This window comes from Grammomys surdaster, unplaced genomic scaffold (genome assembly GCF_004785775.1).
Source record: "Grammomys surdaster isolate TR1022 unplaced genomic scaffold, NIH_TR_1.0 126313, whole genome shotgun sequence".
Classification (NCBI taxonomy): Eukaryota; Metazoa; Chordata; class Mammalia; order Rodentia; family Muridae; genus Grammomys; species Grammomys surdaster.
Window position 1 is genome coordinate 2,685,800 of NW_021621113.1, and position 18,488 is coordinate 2,704,287.

The following is an 18,488-nucleotide window of genomic DNA, read 5'->3' on the forward strand; positions in this document are numbered from 1 at the left end:
TACAACCTTAATTCAACAGACTTTTATTGAGTTCCTGGTGTGTGCTAGGCACCAAGGCAGAACACACAAGACATACTAGATTGGATGGCAGTCCACAAGGAGGGCCTTCCTGGAGGCCCTCAGAAAGGCAATGGTAGACAGAGACACTTGCAGGCCTTCTTCTCTGTATAGTTTCAGGAAATGGAATGGTCCAGAAAGAGACACCTTAGGTGGTATCCAAGACTTAGACTCACATGTTCATGGTTATAAGTCACATGTGTAGAACCCATATAACCACAGATGTGTATAGAAGACAAAAACTGCATTATGTGTGGCACATGCACAGGCTTCACATACAGAGTCAGAGTCCATGTGTGTACAGGTCACATGGATATGGCACACGAATTCCATCTGCCCTAGCCAGGGCAAAGGGATTGGGGAGGGTCTTGGGACCACATGGCCTGTCATGGCTGGGGCTGGTACTGGCCCTCCGTGGCTGTGAAGAAGTCTTCTAGAACACTCCGAAGGTAGTCAAATGTGGGCCGCTCCTCTGGGCGCTCCTTCCAGCACAGCATCATGAGGTGGTACAGCTCTTCCGGACAGTTGTCAGGTCGGACCATTCGGTAGCCTCGCTCCAGGTTCTGAATGACTTCAGGGTTGGTCATTCCTGGAAGGTTGATGGAAGAAGGAACATCAGGCCTTTCATCTTTGGAAATGTAAAAGCAAGGCTGATGCTAAGCTGGAATTTTCTCTTTCTTTCCCATCTTTTTTTTATCTATCTATCTATCTATCTATCTATCCACCCATCCAGCTATCTTCTTTTTTTCTTTTTTTGTTGTTGTTTGTTTGTTTGTTTTTGAGACAGGGTTTCTCTATTTTATGTAGCTCTGGCTATCTTGGAACTCACTCTGTAGACCAGGCTGGCTCAAACTCAGATCTACCTGCCTCAGCCTCCTTAGTGCTAGGATTAAAGATATGCACTACCACAGCTGGCTTGCTCTGTCTATCTATCTATCTATCTATCTATCTATCTATCTATCTATCACCTATCTATCATCTATTTATAGATCAATCATCTATCTGCTTATTATCTATCAATCAACCATCTATCTATCTATCTAATCATCTATTTCTACGGTACTTGGAATTGAACACAGGACTTTACGCAGGTTAGATAAGCACTCCATCATTGAGTTACAGACCCAGCCTATAGTTTGGATATTGAATGTCTCCCTGTATGTTGTAAGCCTGTCCCCAATTCATGGCATTAGAGATAGTAGGATCTTTAAGAAATGGGACCTAAGATGGGAGTGCTGGCACACACCTTTAATCCCAGCACTTAGAGATTTCTGTGAGTTCGAGGCCAGCCTGGTCTATAGAGTTCCAAGATAGCCAGAGTTACACAGAGAAACCCTGTCTCAAGAAACCAAAGAAAAGACTGTTTCTCAGCACCCAGCCTTGGCTGGTCTGGAACTCACTGTGTAGACCAGTCTGACCTCAAACAAAGATTTACCTGTCTCTGCTTCCCAAATTCCAGGATGAAAGGATGTACCATCAGGCTCAGCAAACTTCCTTCTTTTTAAAAAAATATTCTATTTACTTAATTGTTATTAATTTTGTGTATAATGTGTGTGGGCCTACACATGGGCCAAAGCACATGTGTGGAGATCAGAGAACAACCTTTTAAAAAGGATTTTAAATTATTTTGTTTTATTTATTTTATTTTATTTGGGGGGAGGGTTGAAACAGGGTTTCTCTGTGTATCCTTGGCTGTCCTGGAACTCTGTAAATCAGGTTGGCCTCAAACTCAGAGAGTCACCTGCTTCTGCCTCCCAAGTGCTGGGATTAAAGGTGTGTGCCTCCATCTTCAACTTAAATTTTTATTTCTATGTATATAAGTGTGTTTTATGTGTATACATATCACATATGTGCAGTGTCTAAGGAGGCCAGAAGAGGGCACTGAATTCCTTGGAACTGGAATTGCAGACAGCTGTAGTTTGTTTTATGGATGCTGAGACATGAATCCAGGACCTCTGGAAGAACACTCAGTGCTCTTAGCTACTGAGCCATCTCTCCAGTCTCCCCAACCATCTCAGATGACAACTTCTAAGTGTGGGATCTCAGCCAGGCCACCATGCCTTTAATCCCAATACTCAGGAGGCAGAGGCAGAAGCAATCAGATCTCTGTGAGTTTAAGGACATCCTGATCTACAAAGTGAGTTCCAAGAGAGCCAAGGGGTATACAGAGAAACCTGTCTCCAAAAGCCATAGATAGATAGATAGATAGATAGATAGATAGATAGATAGATAGATAGATAGATAGGTACGTACATACATACATACATGCATACACAGAAGGATAGATACATACATACATACATATATACATATATACATACATACACATACATACATATATACATACATACATGGAAAGAAAGAAAGACAGAAAGAAAGAAAGAAAGAAAGAAAGAAAGAAAGAAAGAAAGAAAGAAAGAAAGAAAGGAAGGAAGGAAGGAAGGAAGGAAGGAAGGGAGGAAGACAGACAAATAGATAAAAGTGGGTTCTCTTCTTCTACCTTTACATGAATATTAATACCGGAGATTGAACTTGGGTCGTCAGACTTGCTCTGCTCATGCCTTTAACCTCTGACTCATCTGGGAGTATCTCAGGAGTCTTTGATGGTTTTTGTTTTCAGTAATAGAAGGCTGACCCACACAGGGGAGGTTCAGAATACGGAACTAACAATTCAGACTGATGCTAGACTTCATTAAGGTAAGCACACGAGCATTTCCTGCCCAATCCTCTAGAGCAGACACTCTACATACTCAGTAACACACATGCCAGCCACAGGACCTTGACAGAGCCACTTCCTCAGCTTCCTCTTCTAGAATACAGAGTAAACGCTCGTTCCTTCTCACTGAGTTATAACGAGGACTGAATGAATCAGTGCATGTAAGAGGTACTCTTTGATAAGATGTACCTGAGATTGTTCTTGTTTTTTATTTTTGTTTTGTTTTGTTTTTCGAGATAGGGTTTCTCTGTGTAGCCCTGGCTGTCCTGGAACTCACTCTGTAGACCAGGCTGGACTCAAATTCAGAAATCCGCCTGTTCTGCCTCCCAAGTTCTGGGATTAAAGGCGTGCGCCACCACTGCCTGGCGAGATTGTTCTTATTTGATGGCAATGATGGGGTAGTCAGGGATCGGGATGGGATGAGAGCTCACAGCAGAGCAGTGTTGAGGTATCTCCAGCTTTTGGGACTAGGCACAGGAGATGAATACTGGGGCTGTGAGCTAGGACAAGCCCAGAGCTGGGAAGTCTTCTAGCTTCTAACCTTGAGGAGTCTAAGTGCCTTTACATTCCTGGGATCAAATTTCAGCGCCTGTTGTCCTGGACGGTGGGAAGTTTCTGTCAATCTGACCTCTGAACTAAATAACCTCCTACTCTTTTCTGTGGCATTTTCTTTCCACAGAGGTTATCAAATTCCTTCTAGAAAAATCCCCACCCCTAGGCTTAGAAGCATGGCTCAGTGGCAGTGCACTTATCTTGCCTGCACTGGGTCTGGGATTGATCCCCAGGTAAATGGGCACATGCCTGTAATACAAGCACCTCCCAGTGATGTAGAAGCAGGAGGATCAGGAGCTCAGGGGACATCTTCAGATTCATAGAGAGTTAGAGGCCAGCCTAGGCTACATAAGACATTGTCTCAAAAAAAAAAAAAAACTAATGGCTAAAAAAAATAAACATTCAATGAAATCCCACCCAGCATGGTTGAACACAGGGTAAGGGCCTTTTCTAGGAGAAGGTGGGGTCTACATGGTTTCTCTCTGTAGCTGTGAAGTCTCAGTAGGAAAGGACCAGTGCTTACTGAGCAGCTCCCATTCATGGGCCAGAGTGTTTCACAAAGTCTCTTGTTTTACATATGGGGAAACTGAGGCTCAGAGTGATGACTAGTAATGGCTCTGTGTGGCCCAAGCATCATTTTGATCTCATATTTGAGAAACCAGGGGTCAGGCAGTGGTGGCACACTTTTAATCCCAGTATTTTGGAGGGAGAGACAAATGGATCTCTGAGTTCTGAGGCCAGCCTGGTCTACACATAGTGAGTTCCTGGACATCCAGGGTCACACAGAAAAACCCTGTCTCAAATACACACACACACACACACACACACACACACACACATACACACACACACACACACACGAAGGTTTTTACCTCCTGTGACAGTCCACTTCTGGCATAGTAGGTAGCTTATGCCATAATTGAGCAAGGAAGAGCTGAAGTTTTTGAGAGGAGTGGGGACTCAGAGGCAGAGACAGAAGCCAGCTAGGAAATGAAGCATCAATTAGAGATTTCAGAGTCATAAGCCTGAGTGGATGGAAGAGAAGCAACTAGAAGTTTCAGAGTCTGAGCCAGGGTAGAAGCAAGCAGGGAGGTATGGATTTGCAACCCTTCTGCAGAGCCTTGGAGTTGCTTCTCTTAAAGAAAGCTTACCTGGGTAAGGGATTCGACCATGGGTGACAATCTCTGTCAGCAGGATCCCGAAGGACCACACATCTGACTTGATGGTGAAGGTCCCATAGTTAATGGCTTCTGGTGCTGTCCACTTAATGGGAAATTTGGCCCCTAGAGGGAAGCAAAGTTAGTCCACCTGTGTGTGCTCGCTCTGCTGCAGGCGGTGAACCTCCTCTCTATCCAACACCTACCCTCCCGGGCTGTGTATTCATTGTCCTCAATGAGGCGAGCCAGGCCAAAGTCTGCAATCTTACAGCTCAGCGTGTCAGACACCAGGATGTTGGCAGCCCGCAGGTCACGGTGGATGTAATTCTGCTCTTCGATGAATGCCATGCCCTCTGCAATCTGCAGACCAGGAATAGGTCACCAGTCTTTACCTTACTGATCTGTAGTCATACCCAGCCCTTAGCCTGTCTCCTTACCTGGGCTGCCATGTCCAGAAGTTTGTTGACATTCAACTTGATGCCCGAGGGAGTCTTGAGAAAATCTACTAGGCTTCCTGTGAGCAAAAGCAAGAGTTGTTGACTTAAATTGCCCAGGAGGAAGCCACCTAGGATCTGAAGTAGTGCCTGACCATAGCAAGGAAAGAATGAGGACTAACTGAGAAGATTGTGTGCTTGGGGATGGAGGGGGAGGTGCTGTGCACAAGAGGGGGGGTGCTGTGCACAAGGCAGGGAGGCTGTGGACAAGGGGGGAATGCTGTGAGCAAGGGAGGGGATGTTCAGCATATGGGATGGCCTTTTCCAGAGTGCTAGGATGGGCTATGGACAGAGGATCCAGAGGCTTCTTGCCATCTGTTAAGGCAGAGCCCCATCTCCACAGCAGCCAAAGCCAGCATGCTTCATGCCTGTGTCTTCTTCCCATAGACCTATCTTCCTCCATCACAGACTATTGTTGGATTCTTCACACAGATAGCTAGACTCTTCCTTCAAAGTCTCTTTGCTTCATTTCTTGTCTTCTAGAAGTTTCTTCTTTCCTTTTCCTGTCCAGCTGGACCACTCTTCTACACTGTTCCTACCAGCTGTCATAAATTCCTTCAGCTAATTAGCAGGGTAATTGTGGCACACAATTTTAATCTCAGCACTCAGGAGGCAGGGGCAGGTGAAGGATCTCGGAGTTCAGGACCAGGAAAGCCAGGGGTACACACACACACACAAAAAAAACCTACCTCAAACAACAACAACAACAACAACAACAACAACAACCACAACAACAAAAAGAGGCCAGGGAGTGGTGATGCACAGCTTTAATCTCTGGGGAGAGGCAGAGGCAGACAGATCTCTGTGAGTTCAAAGCCAGCCTTGTCTACAGACTGAGTTCTAGAACAGAGAAGGCTACACTGAGAAACCTTGTTTTAAAAAAAGAAAAAAAAAAAGTCTGGTGGTGGTGGCACATGCCTTTAATCCCTGTGGTAGAGAGGCAGAGGACACAGAGAAACCCTGTCTTGAAAAGCTACCCCTCCCCCGCAAAAAAAGGAAAGAAAAGAAATGAAAATATCTTCACTATCTACATTCCTGGGGTATTTTGAAACATCCCTAAGTCATAAACTGCTTTCCTCAGTGTCCATTATCAAAATCACGTTTCAGCTGGTTATGATGGCATACACCTTTGATCCTAGCACTCAGGAGGCAGAAGCAAAAGATCTCTGACTTCAGGGCCAGCCTGATCTACAGAATGAGTTCCAGAACAGCCAGGGCTACACAGAAAAACCCTGTCTTGAAAAGAAAAAAAGAGCCGGGCAGTGGTGGCGCTCGTCTTTAATCCCAGCACTTGGGAGGCAGGGGCAGGCGGATTTCTGAGTTCGAGGCCAGCCTGATCTACAGAGTGAGTTCCAGGACAGCTCGAAAAACCACAAAAAAAAAAAAAGAAAAAAAAAGAAAGAAAGAAACTACCAAAAAGAAAACCTATTTGCCATTTCCAGAAATCATTAACCAATAAACTGTTTGTTTCCCTTCTAAAAGATGGACAGATTTCGCACTCCAAACAATCTAAACCAAATAAAAGCAAGGCTGGACAGGAACGGTTCCGTTGCCATAGCAACCATATAGGGAAGTGACTCTTTCATTAGCGCCACTATGTTTTAATTACATGTATTTATTCATAGGGAGAGGCACAGGCATGTGCCATTGCACACGTATGAAGACCAGAGGACAACTTGTAAGAGTCAGCTCTTTCCCTCCAACATGTGGCTTCTAGGCATTGTACTCCTGTTTGTCAGGCTCGTCAAAAAGCACCATTACCTGCTGAGCCATCTTGCTGACCCTAAACCCACCATTTTACAGATTAAAAAGAACTATTTGGAGCAGAAAGCAGTGATGTGATCAGCCCAAAGCCATACAATTATTAAGCCTCAACTCTATCCAGACAGTCAGACTCTTGGATCCTTAACAAATGTACTGCATATTGGGGCCAGAAAGGTAGCTCAGCGTTTGAGAACACAGGCTGCTCTTCCAGAGGACCCAGGTTCGATCCCCAGTGGCTGACAACTATCTGTAACTCCAGGGTATCCCACACCCTTTTCTGGTCTTTTCAGGCACCAAGCATCATACACTATGTCTTGGGTCGAGCATTTTGAGATCCAGATGGGCATTGGAAGAAGGCAACAGAAACTGCAAATCAGGGAGGTAGTGGGACCACAAGAGCGCCCTCATGCGGCGGCTGGACATAGCAGGACACCCACCGTTCTCCATGTATTCTGTGATGATGTAGATGGGCTCCTGGGTGACCACTGCATAAAGTCTGACCAGCCGCGGGTGCTGCAGCTGTTTCATGAGGTTAGCCTCAGCCAGGAAGGCATCGGGGGACATGCTCCCTTGCTTCAGACTCTTCACTGCCACCTTCGTATGTCCGTTGTAGTACCCTGGGAGATGGGGTACGGGTGGAGGAGTGACAGAGGTCATGATGCTGAAGAACCGCCCTGAATAGGCCAGTGTGAGAGGAACCTCACATCCCCTCCCCTCTTTCCAATCAGTCCTGAGGGCCACACTCACCCATCCACACTTCCCCGAACTGGCCAGCTCCCAGCCGCTCAACCAACTTCAGTGTCTCCCTGGGAACTTCCCATTCGTCCTCCCACCACGGCTTCTGCGGCTTCTGGGTCTGGCAAGGACGGCTCAACTTTGTGCACAACCCATCAGAGGCGTCTGCATGAACGAAGGAGAAGGGTAAGGCGGTCACTAGAGACCTTGGATGCTCCCTCCAGCCCCTACCTCTCTCCACTTTCCTCGCGGGGGAAACAGACTGGCAGGGGTGGGGAGACGTGGGTCATCCAACCATTAGCCTGCAGGGTCTAGGATCAGGTACTATACCCCTCATCCATCGAAGGGGAATAAAAGATGTTTGGAGGGTCCTTAAGGAGGACTAGGGGGAGATATGCTGCTAGGTTGGGCACAAGGGAACGCATCCTGCCGGAGCTCACTGGTGTAATGGCGGACCAGATCGTGTAGTCCGGGAAAAGTGATACGAGGGGAGATGTAGAAGCCACCGTTGTCTAGGTTACGGATCTTGTAATGTTTCACCACTTCTCCCTGGTTCTGGTCGAAGTCTCTGACGGACAGTGAAAAGGATCCTGAAGAAAGATTGGAGAGGGGAGGAAGGAAGAGAAGAGAAGTTGAAGAGGGAAAAGAAAAACGGGCAGATTGCTTCCATAAATCAGGAGGTCACCGCACCGGTTCCCTACAGCCGCCCGCCCCCGCCCACCTCCTCGCCCCGAGGCGCCCGCCCTCACCTCACAGCCCCGCCCACACCGAGGCTCCGCCCACCAGGCCTCCTCTCACCCGCAGTGCTTTCGCTTTCCCGAATCAGGAAGGATCCATGCGTGTTCCCGGGCGCCAAAAGCTGCCGCTCGGCGTCCTTACGGCTCAGATTCTTGAAGAACCAGCTATATGTAAGGCAGATGTAAGACCATTGGCTGTTGGTCGAGTCTTTTTTTTTTCCTTGTGCACCCCTAGCGTCCTGGAACTCCCTCTGTAGACTAGACGGCCTTAAAGTCTAGAGATCTGCCTGCCCTTCCATCCCGAATGCTGGGATGAAAAGCCTGTGCTACCTTTGTCCAATTCTTCCTCCATCCCAGTCAAACATCCCCCACTCCCCGGACCACACCCTGTTCTGAGATCCCTGGATGTGTCCCCTCCCCATTCACACGGAGGCGTCCTGCTCACGGTTCAGGCTCCAGGCTGTTTGCTTTAGCCACGAAGTTGAAGGGGATGAAGCCTTCTTGGCCAGTGGTCAGGGACTGAGCCTTCCACCACTCACCGCTCCTGCAGCACACAGACCATCATCATGGTGTACATAGCCAACTGGAAATCCCTCAGAGTCCCCAGTTAGGCCAGACCATCACTCCCCTGGATCAAGCACTCTAGAGAGTTCTACCTCATTCCAAAACCCCTCAGCTGAGGCTGTCAGGGGTGCAAAAGGGCTGAGGATGGACACACACACATCAGGCAAGGTGGGTTAGAGGTATACTCACTGCTCCAGGATTCGGAGCTGTTCACCCTTCTCAAAGCCCAAGTCTCCATCATGGGAGGGCTCGTAGCTGTGCAGGGCGATAACCAGGTTGTCTGTAAAGATAGGAGGAGTCAAGAAGAACCAGCCTGGGGCCGGCAGGAACAGTGGAATTCTATAGGCACAGGATGCAGACAAGGTGGAGAAAAGGTGAAGAGAGTATGGACACGAAGCAACCACAGGCTGTAGTATGTTTCACACGCTGCTGGATGGAGTCACCTTGCAGCGGGGAGGCTGGTGGGAGGGAGCCCTCATAGGTGACCAGTGGGTCCCGAACTTCAGAGCCATTCCGGATGGGCAACTGTGGGGTAGGAAATGAGGCTGGGGTTAAACAAAACAACAACAACAAAAGACTGGCTATGACCCTGGCTCCCTTGTCTACTCTCTTTCAGTTTCTCCAGCCTGGCTGGACCTTGTCTCTGAATTCACCAACTATGTGTGCATTTGACCTTAGGAAGGTCCCTTCCTCTATCTGGACCTCTTCCATGATGTGTACTCCAGGGAAGATGGGAATGATGATATTTCCAGAGCCTTTAGTTATGGTCCATTTATTTGTTTTCTCCTGAATACACAGCCTTTACCCCTCGTGCCATTCCTTCACCAATCCTATCTCCCCGCCCCCATCCCCTCACCAATCCAGTCTTCCTCTTACCGAGGTCTTGCTGTCCAGCGGGACTATGGGATAGTGGCAGTTTTCACACACATCAATGTTCTCCATCCAGTCATCTTCAGGGTTTGAGCTGCAGACACAGCCCATGATCCCTGAAGGAATGTAGAGCGGCCTGAAGGAGCTGCCCCTAAGTCAGTTCCCCCAACATCAGACATCCACTGTTACACAAAGTTACACAAAGTACCTGAGATTGTCAGCTCAGAGGCCCCCATTGGCGGTAGACAGAAGAGCTTCTGACTGGGTTCCCTCTGTGCCCTCAGGCAACGAGTTCACAGGGGGCAGAAGCTCAAGGCTAGGCCCCGCCCTCCCACCTGGGATGGGCAAACCGCCACAGGCATCTTTGTCAGTCAGGTTACCCACTTCCTGCCTCCTCAACTCTGCTAGTCTCCTCCTTTGGGGGACTACCTGGGAGACGTCACACACACTTTGCCAAGCTCTGGGGGAAACCTAGATTTTCATTCCACTCTCCTCCACCAAGGAGGGTGTATGTCCGTTCTCATTACAACTCCTCTGGCTAGCTACTGAAGTTGAGGAGTTTCAGCTCCTTAGAGTCAACCCTCAGCCTCAGCCCAACCCTTAGCACCCCCTGCCCCCCATGCACAACCGCAGTCTCCTTCAGAGGGTTTCTTCAAAGATGCTTTTGCTTCTCAACAGCAGAAAGAAACCTGTTGGCGCAGCCCTGTTGGCTGTAACTACTTTGGGTCACTTGCCTGTTTTAGCTGTGGAAACTTTTTGTCAAATGAAATCAAGCAGAACCTCATAGATACAACCAGAAGAGCTGCTCTAGCCAAGTCAGAGCGGGGGCTCCCTCTGACGCCTCTGGAATTCCAGTGTACCTCCTTCCCTGAGCACTGGTCCTCAACAAACAGTTTACCATGAGAAGAAGATTAATTTTTATTTTATTTTATTTAGCTAAGGTCTTACTATGGAGCCTTGGCTGGCCTTGAGGCCTGAAACTCATTTTGTAGACCAGGTTGGCCTCAAACTTGAGATCTGCCTATCTCCGAGCAATAGGATTAGTAAAGGGGGGTTTTGATGTCAAGAAGACCTATTCCATCCCTCAGTCCTTTAATCTCTTATGCTACATACCACATACACACACACACACACACACACACACATATACACACACACACACACATACACACACATACACACACATACACACACACATACACACATACACACACATACACACATACACACACATACACACACATACACACACACATACACACACAGACACACATACACACACACATACACACACATACACACATACACACACACATATACACATACACATACACATACACACACACATACACACATACATACACATACACACACATACATACACACACACATACACACACATACACACATACACACACATACACACATACACACACATACACACATACACACACACATACACACACACATACACACACATACACACACATACACACACACATACAGAGCTACACACACACTCACACAATTGTATTTTGTACTTTGCTTTTACCACACACTCATCATCCTTAGACCTTTGTATTTCTAAATGTCTTTTTGTTTGTTTGTTTTTTGTTTTTTCGAGACAGGGTTTCTCTGTGTAGCCCTGGCTGTCCTGGAACTCACTCTGTAGACCAGGCTGGCCTCGAATTCAGAAATCCGCCTGCCTCTGCCTCCCAAGTGCTGGGATTAAAGGTGTGTGCCACCACAGCCCGGCTTTTTTTTTTTTTTTTTTTTTTAATTTTTAGTGTATGTGTGTGATGTGCTACAGCTCGGGTGTGAAGGTAAGAAGACAATTTCGGGAACAGGTTCTCTCATTCTGTACGTGGATCTCTGGGGATTGAACTCAGATTGTTAGGCTCAGTGGAGAGCCCTTCCCTCAGATGCACCATCTTGCCTACCCTGTGTTTGTGACTCTCACAGCCACCTGCTATACTCTAACTCCATCTCTAAGTTTCCGCTCAAATGTCACATTGTGCCTCTCAGGTTCCTGCTCCATTTTACTCAGGCCCCAATTGCTGGGTCAGACACTGAGGGTCATGCTTTCGATCTACGTGTCAGTACCAATGTTCTTCTCATCTTCCCTTCTCTTTTTTTTTAAAAAATATTTTTAGCCAGGCAGTGGTGGCACACACTTTTAATCCCAGCACTCAGGAGGCAGAGGCAGGGGGATTTTTTAGTTCAAGGCCAGCCTGGTCTACAGAGTGAGTTCCAGGACAGCCAGGGCTACACAGAGAAACCCTGTCTCAAAAAAACATATATATATATTTATATTTATATATATATTTGTATGTATGTTCCTCCATATGTGTATGTATTCATGTTTGTGTGGGTGTTCATAAAGGTTTTTGGATACCCCAGAACTGAAGCAACAGCAGACTGAGCCTGCGGACTTGACCTCCAGAAGCAGAACTCAAGTCTGGCCAAAGAGCAACAGGGACTATTAACATCTGTGCCATCTCTCCAGCTGCTGCCCTACTGCTCAAGAATTGAAACTGTGTATCACCCTCCTGGAAGCCTGCCGCACCTATGGAAAGAGTGCGGAGACTAAGCACAGATTTTCCACCTGCAGAGATCTTCTTTTTTTGTTTTCTTTTGTTTTTCGAGACAGGGTTTCTCTATGTAGCCCTGGCTGTCCTGGAACTCACTCTGTAGACCAGGCTGGCCTCGAACTCAGAAATCTGCCTGCCTCTGCCTCCCGAGAGCTGGGATTAAAGGCGTGTGCCACCACCGCCCGGCCTGCAGAGATCTTCTTAACCATCAAACCTAACCTCTGGTTTTGTTTGTTTGTTTATGTGTTTATTTTTCAGACTGGGTCTCACTGCATTGCCCAGGCTGGCCCAACATTCTTGTGATCAACTGGACTTTCTGCTCAGCATCTTAGGTAACTGGACACACACCATCATACATAGCTTTGACTTTCGATTTTAGATGATCAAAGCAAGCCCCAGGGAGGCCTGACTGAAGCCACACATTTGAAGTGAAACAAAACAAGACTTGCTAATTTTACGCTGTGTCCAAGCGGATGTGGAAACAGGGGAGACATCTGGTTAGGAAAACCCAGAAGATCCAACTCCAAAATCTGAAAGACCTACACTCAAATATTAGCTGTATTTTGGACATAGTCGTGCAGGTCTGTGGTCCTGGCACTTGGGAGGTAGAGGCTGGAGGATCAAAAGTTCAAGGTCGGTCATCATTACTAAGTGAGTTCGAGACCAACCTGGATTCCATGAAATCCTTTCTCAGAAACAAAACGAACCAAGAACAAAACCCCTGAAAACAAAATACAGTAAGATAACACTATTGTGCCTGATTTTGTCCAAATCGTCCTCCTCGTCTGTCACTGAAACTTGTCAACTCCTTTTCCTCACCCTACATACCTTAGCTTAGTTTACTGGAGCTTGGGAAGGCACCCACCAGCACCCTTCAGCTTTACCCACCCCTGCATGGGACTCTGAGAAAATGGGACTGGAGAATAACCCATAATCCTCCTCAGGCTCATGTCTTTAAATCTGAGCTAGTCATAGCATCCACGGGGCCCGGAACTTACAATGTGCATCTTCCTGAGTATTTGATTTCAAACAATGTGTACCTATATGGGGGAATAATAAAACATCCATGGAACATTAAGCCAAATCGAGACACTTCTTCAGAGGGGTCGTGGATGTAGCTCAGTGGGTAGTGCTTTGCCAAATACCCTAAGCTTCAGTTGCCAGCACTGACTAGATTGGGACTTGGTGTGTGTTACACACATGTTTTTGCAGCTCAGGAGGATCAGGACTTCAGGTTAGCTTGGGAAACAAGAGACCTTGCCTCAGAAACTGGGAGGAGGAAACTCAAGAAAGGAGTACACAAACACATTCACTCTTCTTCAACCCATGGTCGGGAGGCCATAAGCCGGCTCATGATGGCTCTGCCTGCTGTCTTATCAGCTCGATTATCTTATGTCCAGAAAGTGGCTGGCAGTGGGAGGAACTCCCAGAAGAAGAGCGGGAAGTGAGTAAGCATCCTGTTTGTGATTTACATAGGCCCTAGGAAAACACAGGTTGGTTACGCTGCTGAACCCGCAGTACCCACAGCAGATGGTCTGTGCACTTCCATCGGTAAGGTGCCTTTTAAGCTTGACATTTTAGGAGGCTGTGGGAAAAGGCAAAAGAGACTGGGTGTGATGATTCAGGCCTTTAATCCAAGCTCTCAGCACTGGGAGGCAGATGCAGGCAGAGTTCTACTAGGTTGAAGTTAACCTGGTCTACATAGTGAGTTCCAGGCCAGCCAAGGTTACATAATAAGACATACACTGTGTCTCAAAGAGAAAAAAGAAAAAGAAAAAAAGAAAAGAAAAGGCAAGAAATAAGTAATAAGTTTGAGGTTAAGGAGGATGATTCAGGGGCCGGAGAGATGGCTCCTTGGTTAGGAACTCTTGCTGTTCATCCAAAGGACCCGAGTTTGACTCCCAGCAGCCACACTCCGGCTCACAACCATCTAAGTCCAGTTCTAAGGGATCTGATATCCCGTCTTCTGCCCCCACCATGGGCTCAGGCACACAAGCGGCACTCAGACACAGAAGATTTAAAAGACTTTAAAAAAAAACACACAGAAGAAGAAGGAGAAGGAGGGAGAAGAAGAGGAGGAAGAGAAAGTTATGGTGATTTAAGGCCTGATGGCACAGGTTGCAGGGTGGGTTACTGAGATAGGAAGATTACGAGTTTGAGGCTTGTCAGACAGTGATGGCATACACCTTTAGTCCCAGAACTTGGGAGGCAGAGGCAGGCGGATTTCTGAGTTTGAGGCCAGCCTGGTCTACAGAGTGAGTTCCAGGACAGCCAGGGCTACACAGAGAAACCCTGTCTCGAAAAACCGAAAAACAAACAAACAAACAAACAAACAAACAAACAAACAAAGAGTTTGAGGCTAGCCTGCACTACCGCACAAAGCCTATCTGGGGCAAGAAAGATGGTTCAATGCTTGAGAAATATGGCAGGTCTTTGCACAGAGTCAGAATCTGGCTCCCAGCACCTACAATGGGCATCTTGATGGGTAAGTCTAGCTCCAGAAGGGCCTCAGACCTCGGGCTTCCATAGCCATCTGCACCCACAGACACGTAGCACTCTTCCCCATACACATCATTAAAAGTAAGATAAATAGTTTTTAAGGAGGCTAGGGAGAGGGGAGATGGCTTAGTGGCTAAGGGCACTCATTGGCTGCTTTTCCAGGGACAGAGATTTGATTCCCAGTACCTATATAATGGTTCATAACCATCTATAACTTCAGTTCCAGGGGCTCCACTCTCGTCTGGTCTCCTCTGGCAAGAGGAATGCACAGGGTGTACAGACATACAAAAATATATACACATAAATCTGTCAGAAAAAAATTAAAACCAGACAGTAGTGGTGCTACTCTTTTCACTCTAGCACTTGGGAGATAGAGACAGACAGATTTCTGAGTTGAAGGCCAGCCTGATCTACACAGTGAGTTCCAGGACAGCCAGGGCTACACAGAGAAACACTGTCTCGAAAAACAAAACAAAACAAAAGTCTGAGTGTGGGAGGGGTGTTCAGAGCATCCCTAAGGGTTTGGGGTTTGATCCCCCAGCACTACCAGAAAAAATAGAAATTATTAGTTTGACAAATTATATTGTTTCTTTAATGTATATCCATTTAAGTCTTTGATAATATTTTGAACTATGGGTAAGGGTGAGGGAGAGACAATGGGTCAGCCGTCTAGCATGCTTGCTGCATTTGTAGAAGACTCCAGTTCAGTTCCTAGCACCCCATGGCAGCTCACAACTGCTTGATATTCCTTTTCCAGGGAATCCGGTGCCCTCTTCTGGCCTCTGCAGGCTTCTGGTGCACAGAAACTCACTCATGTTCACACGGATATACATACAGTAAAACAACAATAACAAAACTCCTTTTAAAATTTTGATCTGGAGGGCTGGAGAGATGGCTCAGCGGTTAAGAGCACTGGCTGTTCTTCCAGAGGTTCTGAGTTCAATTCCCAGCAACCACATGGTGGCTCACAACCATCTGTAATGAGATTTGATGCCCTCTTCTGGTGTGTCTGAAGACAGCTACAGTGTACTCATATAAATCAATAAAATTTTTTTTTGATCTGCATACATGCTGTATGAAGCCCTACATTCAATCTCTAGCAGCAAAAAAAGAAAAAAAAAGCAAAACAAATAAGAAGATGAGATAGGTTTGTTTTGAGGACAAGAATCAGATGGAATAGTTTTAGATGAACTGATGTTAACCACCAGCCTCATTTTAAAGCTAGAAAAGGGGCCTGCTTAATGGTTCAACTAGTAAAGTTACTTGCTGTCAAACCTGAGGACCTGAGTTCAACCTCTGAGGCCCACATGGTGGACGGAGAAAACCAATTCTCACAAAACTGTCCTCTGACCTCCATATGCATGCTGGGGCATCTTGTGTACACATATGCATGCATAGGTGTACATGCATATAAATTGATGGATGGATAGATAGATAGATAATAAATCGTTTTTTAAAAAGAAGAGAAATAACAATAATCAGGTAGCCGGGCATGGTGGCACAAATCTGTAATCTCAGTTCCAAGCAGTCTGAGGCAGCATTGGCTAGCGAGGCTATCTAAAACAAAAGGAAAAGAAACCAGGAGGGTTGGTACACACCTTTAAACTCAAGAGGCTGAGGCAGGAAGATAGCAATGATTTTAAGGCCACCCTGCAGTGCAGTGTGAGACTCCCTGTTAAAGCGAATGAGGGTGGGAGGGGGGCCTGGGGTGTTTGTCAGCCAGTGAGATAGCCCAGGAGGTAACCTTGCTTGCCACCAGACCAAGGATCTGACCTTGATCTCTGGGACCTCCACGGTATCGAGAGAGACCTGATGTCTACAATCTGTCCTCTGGCCTCCACACATACCCTATGGTACATGCACACCCACATGCACACAGGGTTTTGAAGAGTAGATAGTGCCTGGGGTGACATCTCAGTCATGAAAGTGCTTCTCACACAGTCTGAGGACCTGGGTTCTGCCCTCAGCTCCGTGTGGAAGGCTTGGTGTGATGATGTAATTTGGAAGCTCACCGACTGCCCAAACTAACCACAGAGCCACAGATGAAGAGACCCTACCTTGAAAGACAAGGTGGACAGCTCTCTAAGAATGGCACTTTGTCTGGGTGTGGAGGTGTATGTCTTCAATCCCAGCTCTCAGGAGGCAGAGCAGTTGGATCTCTGTGAGTTTGAGGCCAGCTGCCTGGTCTCCTAGAGTGAGTTCCAGGACAGCCAGAGCTACACAGCACAATCCTGTTTTAATAAAAGAGAAATAAAAAAAATGGCCCCTGACCTCTGGCCTCCACACTCATATACACTCAGAGGCATCTGCACACATATGTGTATGCAATGGACACACACATATACAGAGGGCTGGAGAAATGGCTCAGCAACTAGAACTCACACTGCCTTTGTAGAGGACTCAAGTTCAGCTCTCAAATTCCAACAAGCTGTCTCCCAACTCTACCACAAAGGTATTCCAAGCCCTCTTCTGCCTCCTTTGACAGACATGTAAACTCATGTACACATGCACACATATGCACACACACATAATTTAAAAAAAACACATGCACCAGACAATAACTAAGTAATAACAATGGGAGATCTGTGAGATTAGAGAGGTTCTGTGATCTTCCCAACAACACACTGCTGGGTTTTGGCAAGGGCAAAATCAAATCACAGCTGGCTGTCCTGGCTCATCTCCTTAATCCCAACACTCAAGAAACAGATCTTCATGAGTTCGAGGCTAGCTGTATCTACACAGCAAGTTACAGAACAACCAGGACCAAATACAGAAACCTTGTCTCAAAAAAAGGACAAAATAAAACAAACAAGCAAAAAACAAAGAAGAAACAAAATAAGAACTCAGAAGCTAGGGTTGGAGAGATGGCTCAGCGGTTAAGAGCACTGACTGCTCTACCAGAGGATCCAAGTTCAATTCCCAGCAACCACATGGAGGCTCACAACCATCTGTAATGGGATCCAATGCCCTCTTCTGGTGTCTAAAGAGAAAAACGGTGTACTCATATACATAAAATAAATACAAATCTTTAAAAAAGAAAAAAAAAAAGGCCAAGCAGTGGTGGCACACACTTTTAATCCCAGCACTTGGGAGGCAGAGGCAGGCAGATTTCTGAGTTCGAGGCCAGCCTGGTCTCCAGAGTGAGTTCCAGGACAGCCTGGAACAGAGAAACCCTGTCTCCAAAAAAAAAAAAAAAAAAAAGCTGGGCAGTGGTGGCACACGCCTTTAATCCCAGCACTTGGGAGGCAGAGGCAGGCGGATTTCTGAGTTCGAGGCCAGCCTGGTCTACAGAGTGAGTTCCAGGACAGCCAGGGCTACACAGAGAAACCCTGTCTCAAAAAAAAAAAAAAACAAAAAACAAAAAAACAAAAAAACAAAAACAAACAAAAAAAAAGAACTCAGAAGCTTCCATCTTTTATCGAAGTCTTTTCTCCTACTGTTCACCCCTGCATGTATCTGTTTACACCACATAGTTGGGTCACAAGACGTCACGAAGGAAGCTAGATAGGGAACAGAACTGGAAGATTTCTTATCTGAAACATGACCATTGCAAGGTGTGGTGACACGCACCGCACCTTTATTAATTCCAGCACTTAGGGGTAGAGGTGAAAGGGTCTTTGTGAGCTCCAAAACATCCTGGGCTACAGATGGAGTTCCAAGCCAGTCAGAGCTACAGAGCTACACAGTGTTACCCTGTCACAAAATTCTCTCTCTCTCTCTCTCTCTCTCTCTCTCTCTCTCTCTCTCTCTCT

At 46.7% G+C, this 18,488-nt stretch overlaps 1 protein-coding gene across 3 annotated transcripts in view; it reads right to left on the bottom strand.

Moving 5' to 3' along the window:
• Positions 1 to 18,488, bottom strand: part of Lck (LCK proto-oncogene, Src family tyrosine kinase) — a 27,294-nt gene continuing 8,806 nt past the window's right edge. Inside the window, exons 1-13 of one of the 3 annotated variants that reach the window (XM_028759627.1) lie at positions 16,794 to 16,812; positions 9,653 to 9,762; positions 9,220 to 9,301; positions 8,966 to 9,056; positions 8,658 to 8,756; positions 8,274 to 8,377; positions 7,916 to 8,065; positions 7,488 to 7,640; positions 7,178 to 7,357; positions 4,920 to 4,996; positions 4,689 to 4,842; positions 4,477 to 4,608; positions 1 to 646 (exon numbers count right to left, since the gene is read on the bottom strand). In XM_028759627.1, coding sequence (XP_028615460.1) covers positions 444 to 646; positions 4,477 to 4,608; positions 4,689 to 4,842; positions 4,920 to 4,996; positions 7,178 to 7,357; positions 7,488 to 7,640; positions 7,916 to 8,065; positions 8,274 to 8,377; positions 8,658 to 8,756; positions 8,966 to 9,056; positions 9,220 to 9,301; positions 9,653 to 9,757 — 1,530 coding nt within the window. In that variant the 5' untranslated portion in view covers positions 9,758 to 9,762; positions 16,794 to 16,812 and the 3' untranslated portion in view covers positions 1 to 443. Of the gene's footprint in view, positions 647 to 4,476; positions 4,609 to 4,688; positions 4,843 to 4,919; positions 4,997 to 7,177; positions 7,358 to 7,487; positions 7,641 to 7,915; positions 8,066 to 8,273; positions 8,378 to 8,657; positions 8,757 to 8,965; positions 9,057 to 9,219; positions 9,302 to 9,652; positions 9,763 to 9,854; positions 9,965 to 16,793; positions 16,813 to 18,488 lie in introns of those variants that run through there. The other 2 variants (XM_028759625.1, XM_028759626.1) reach the window with 2 other exon arrangements.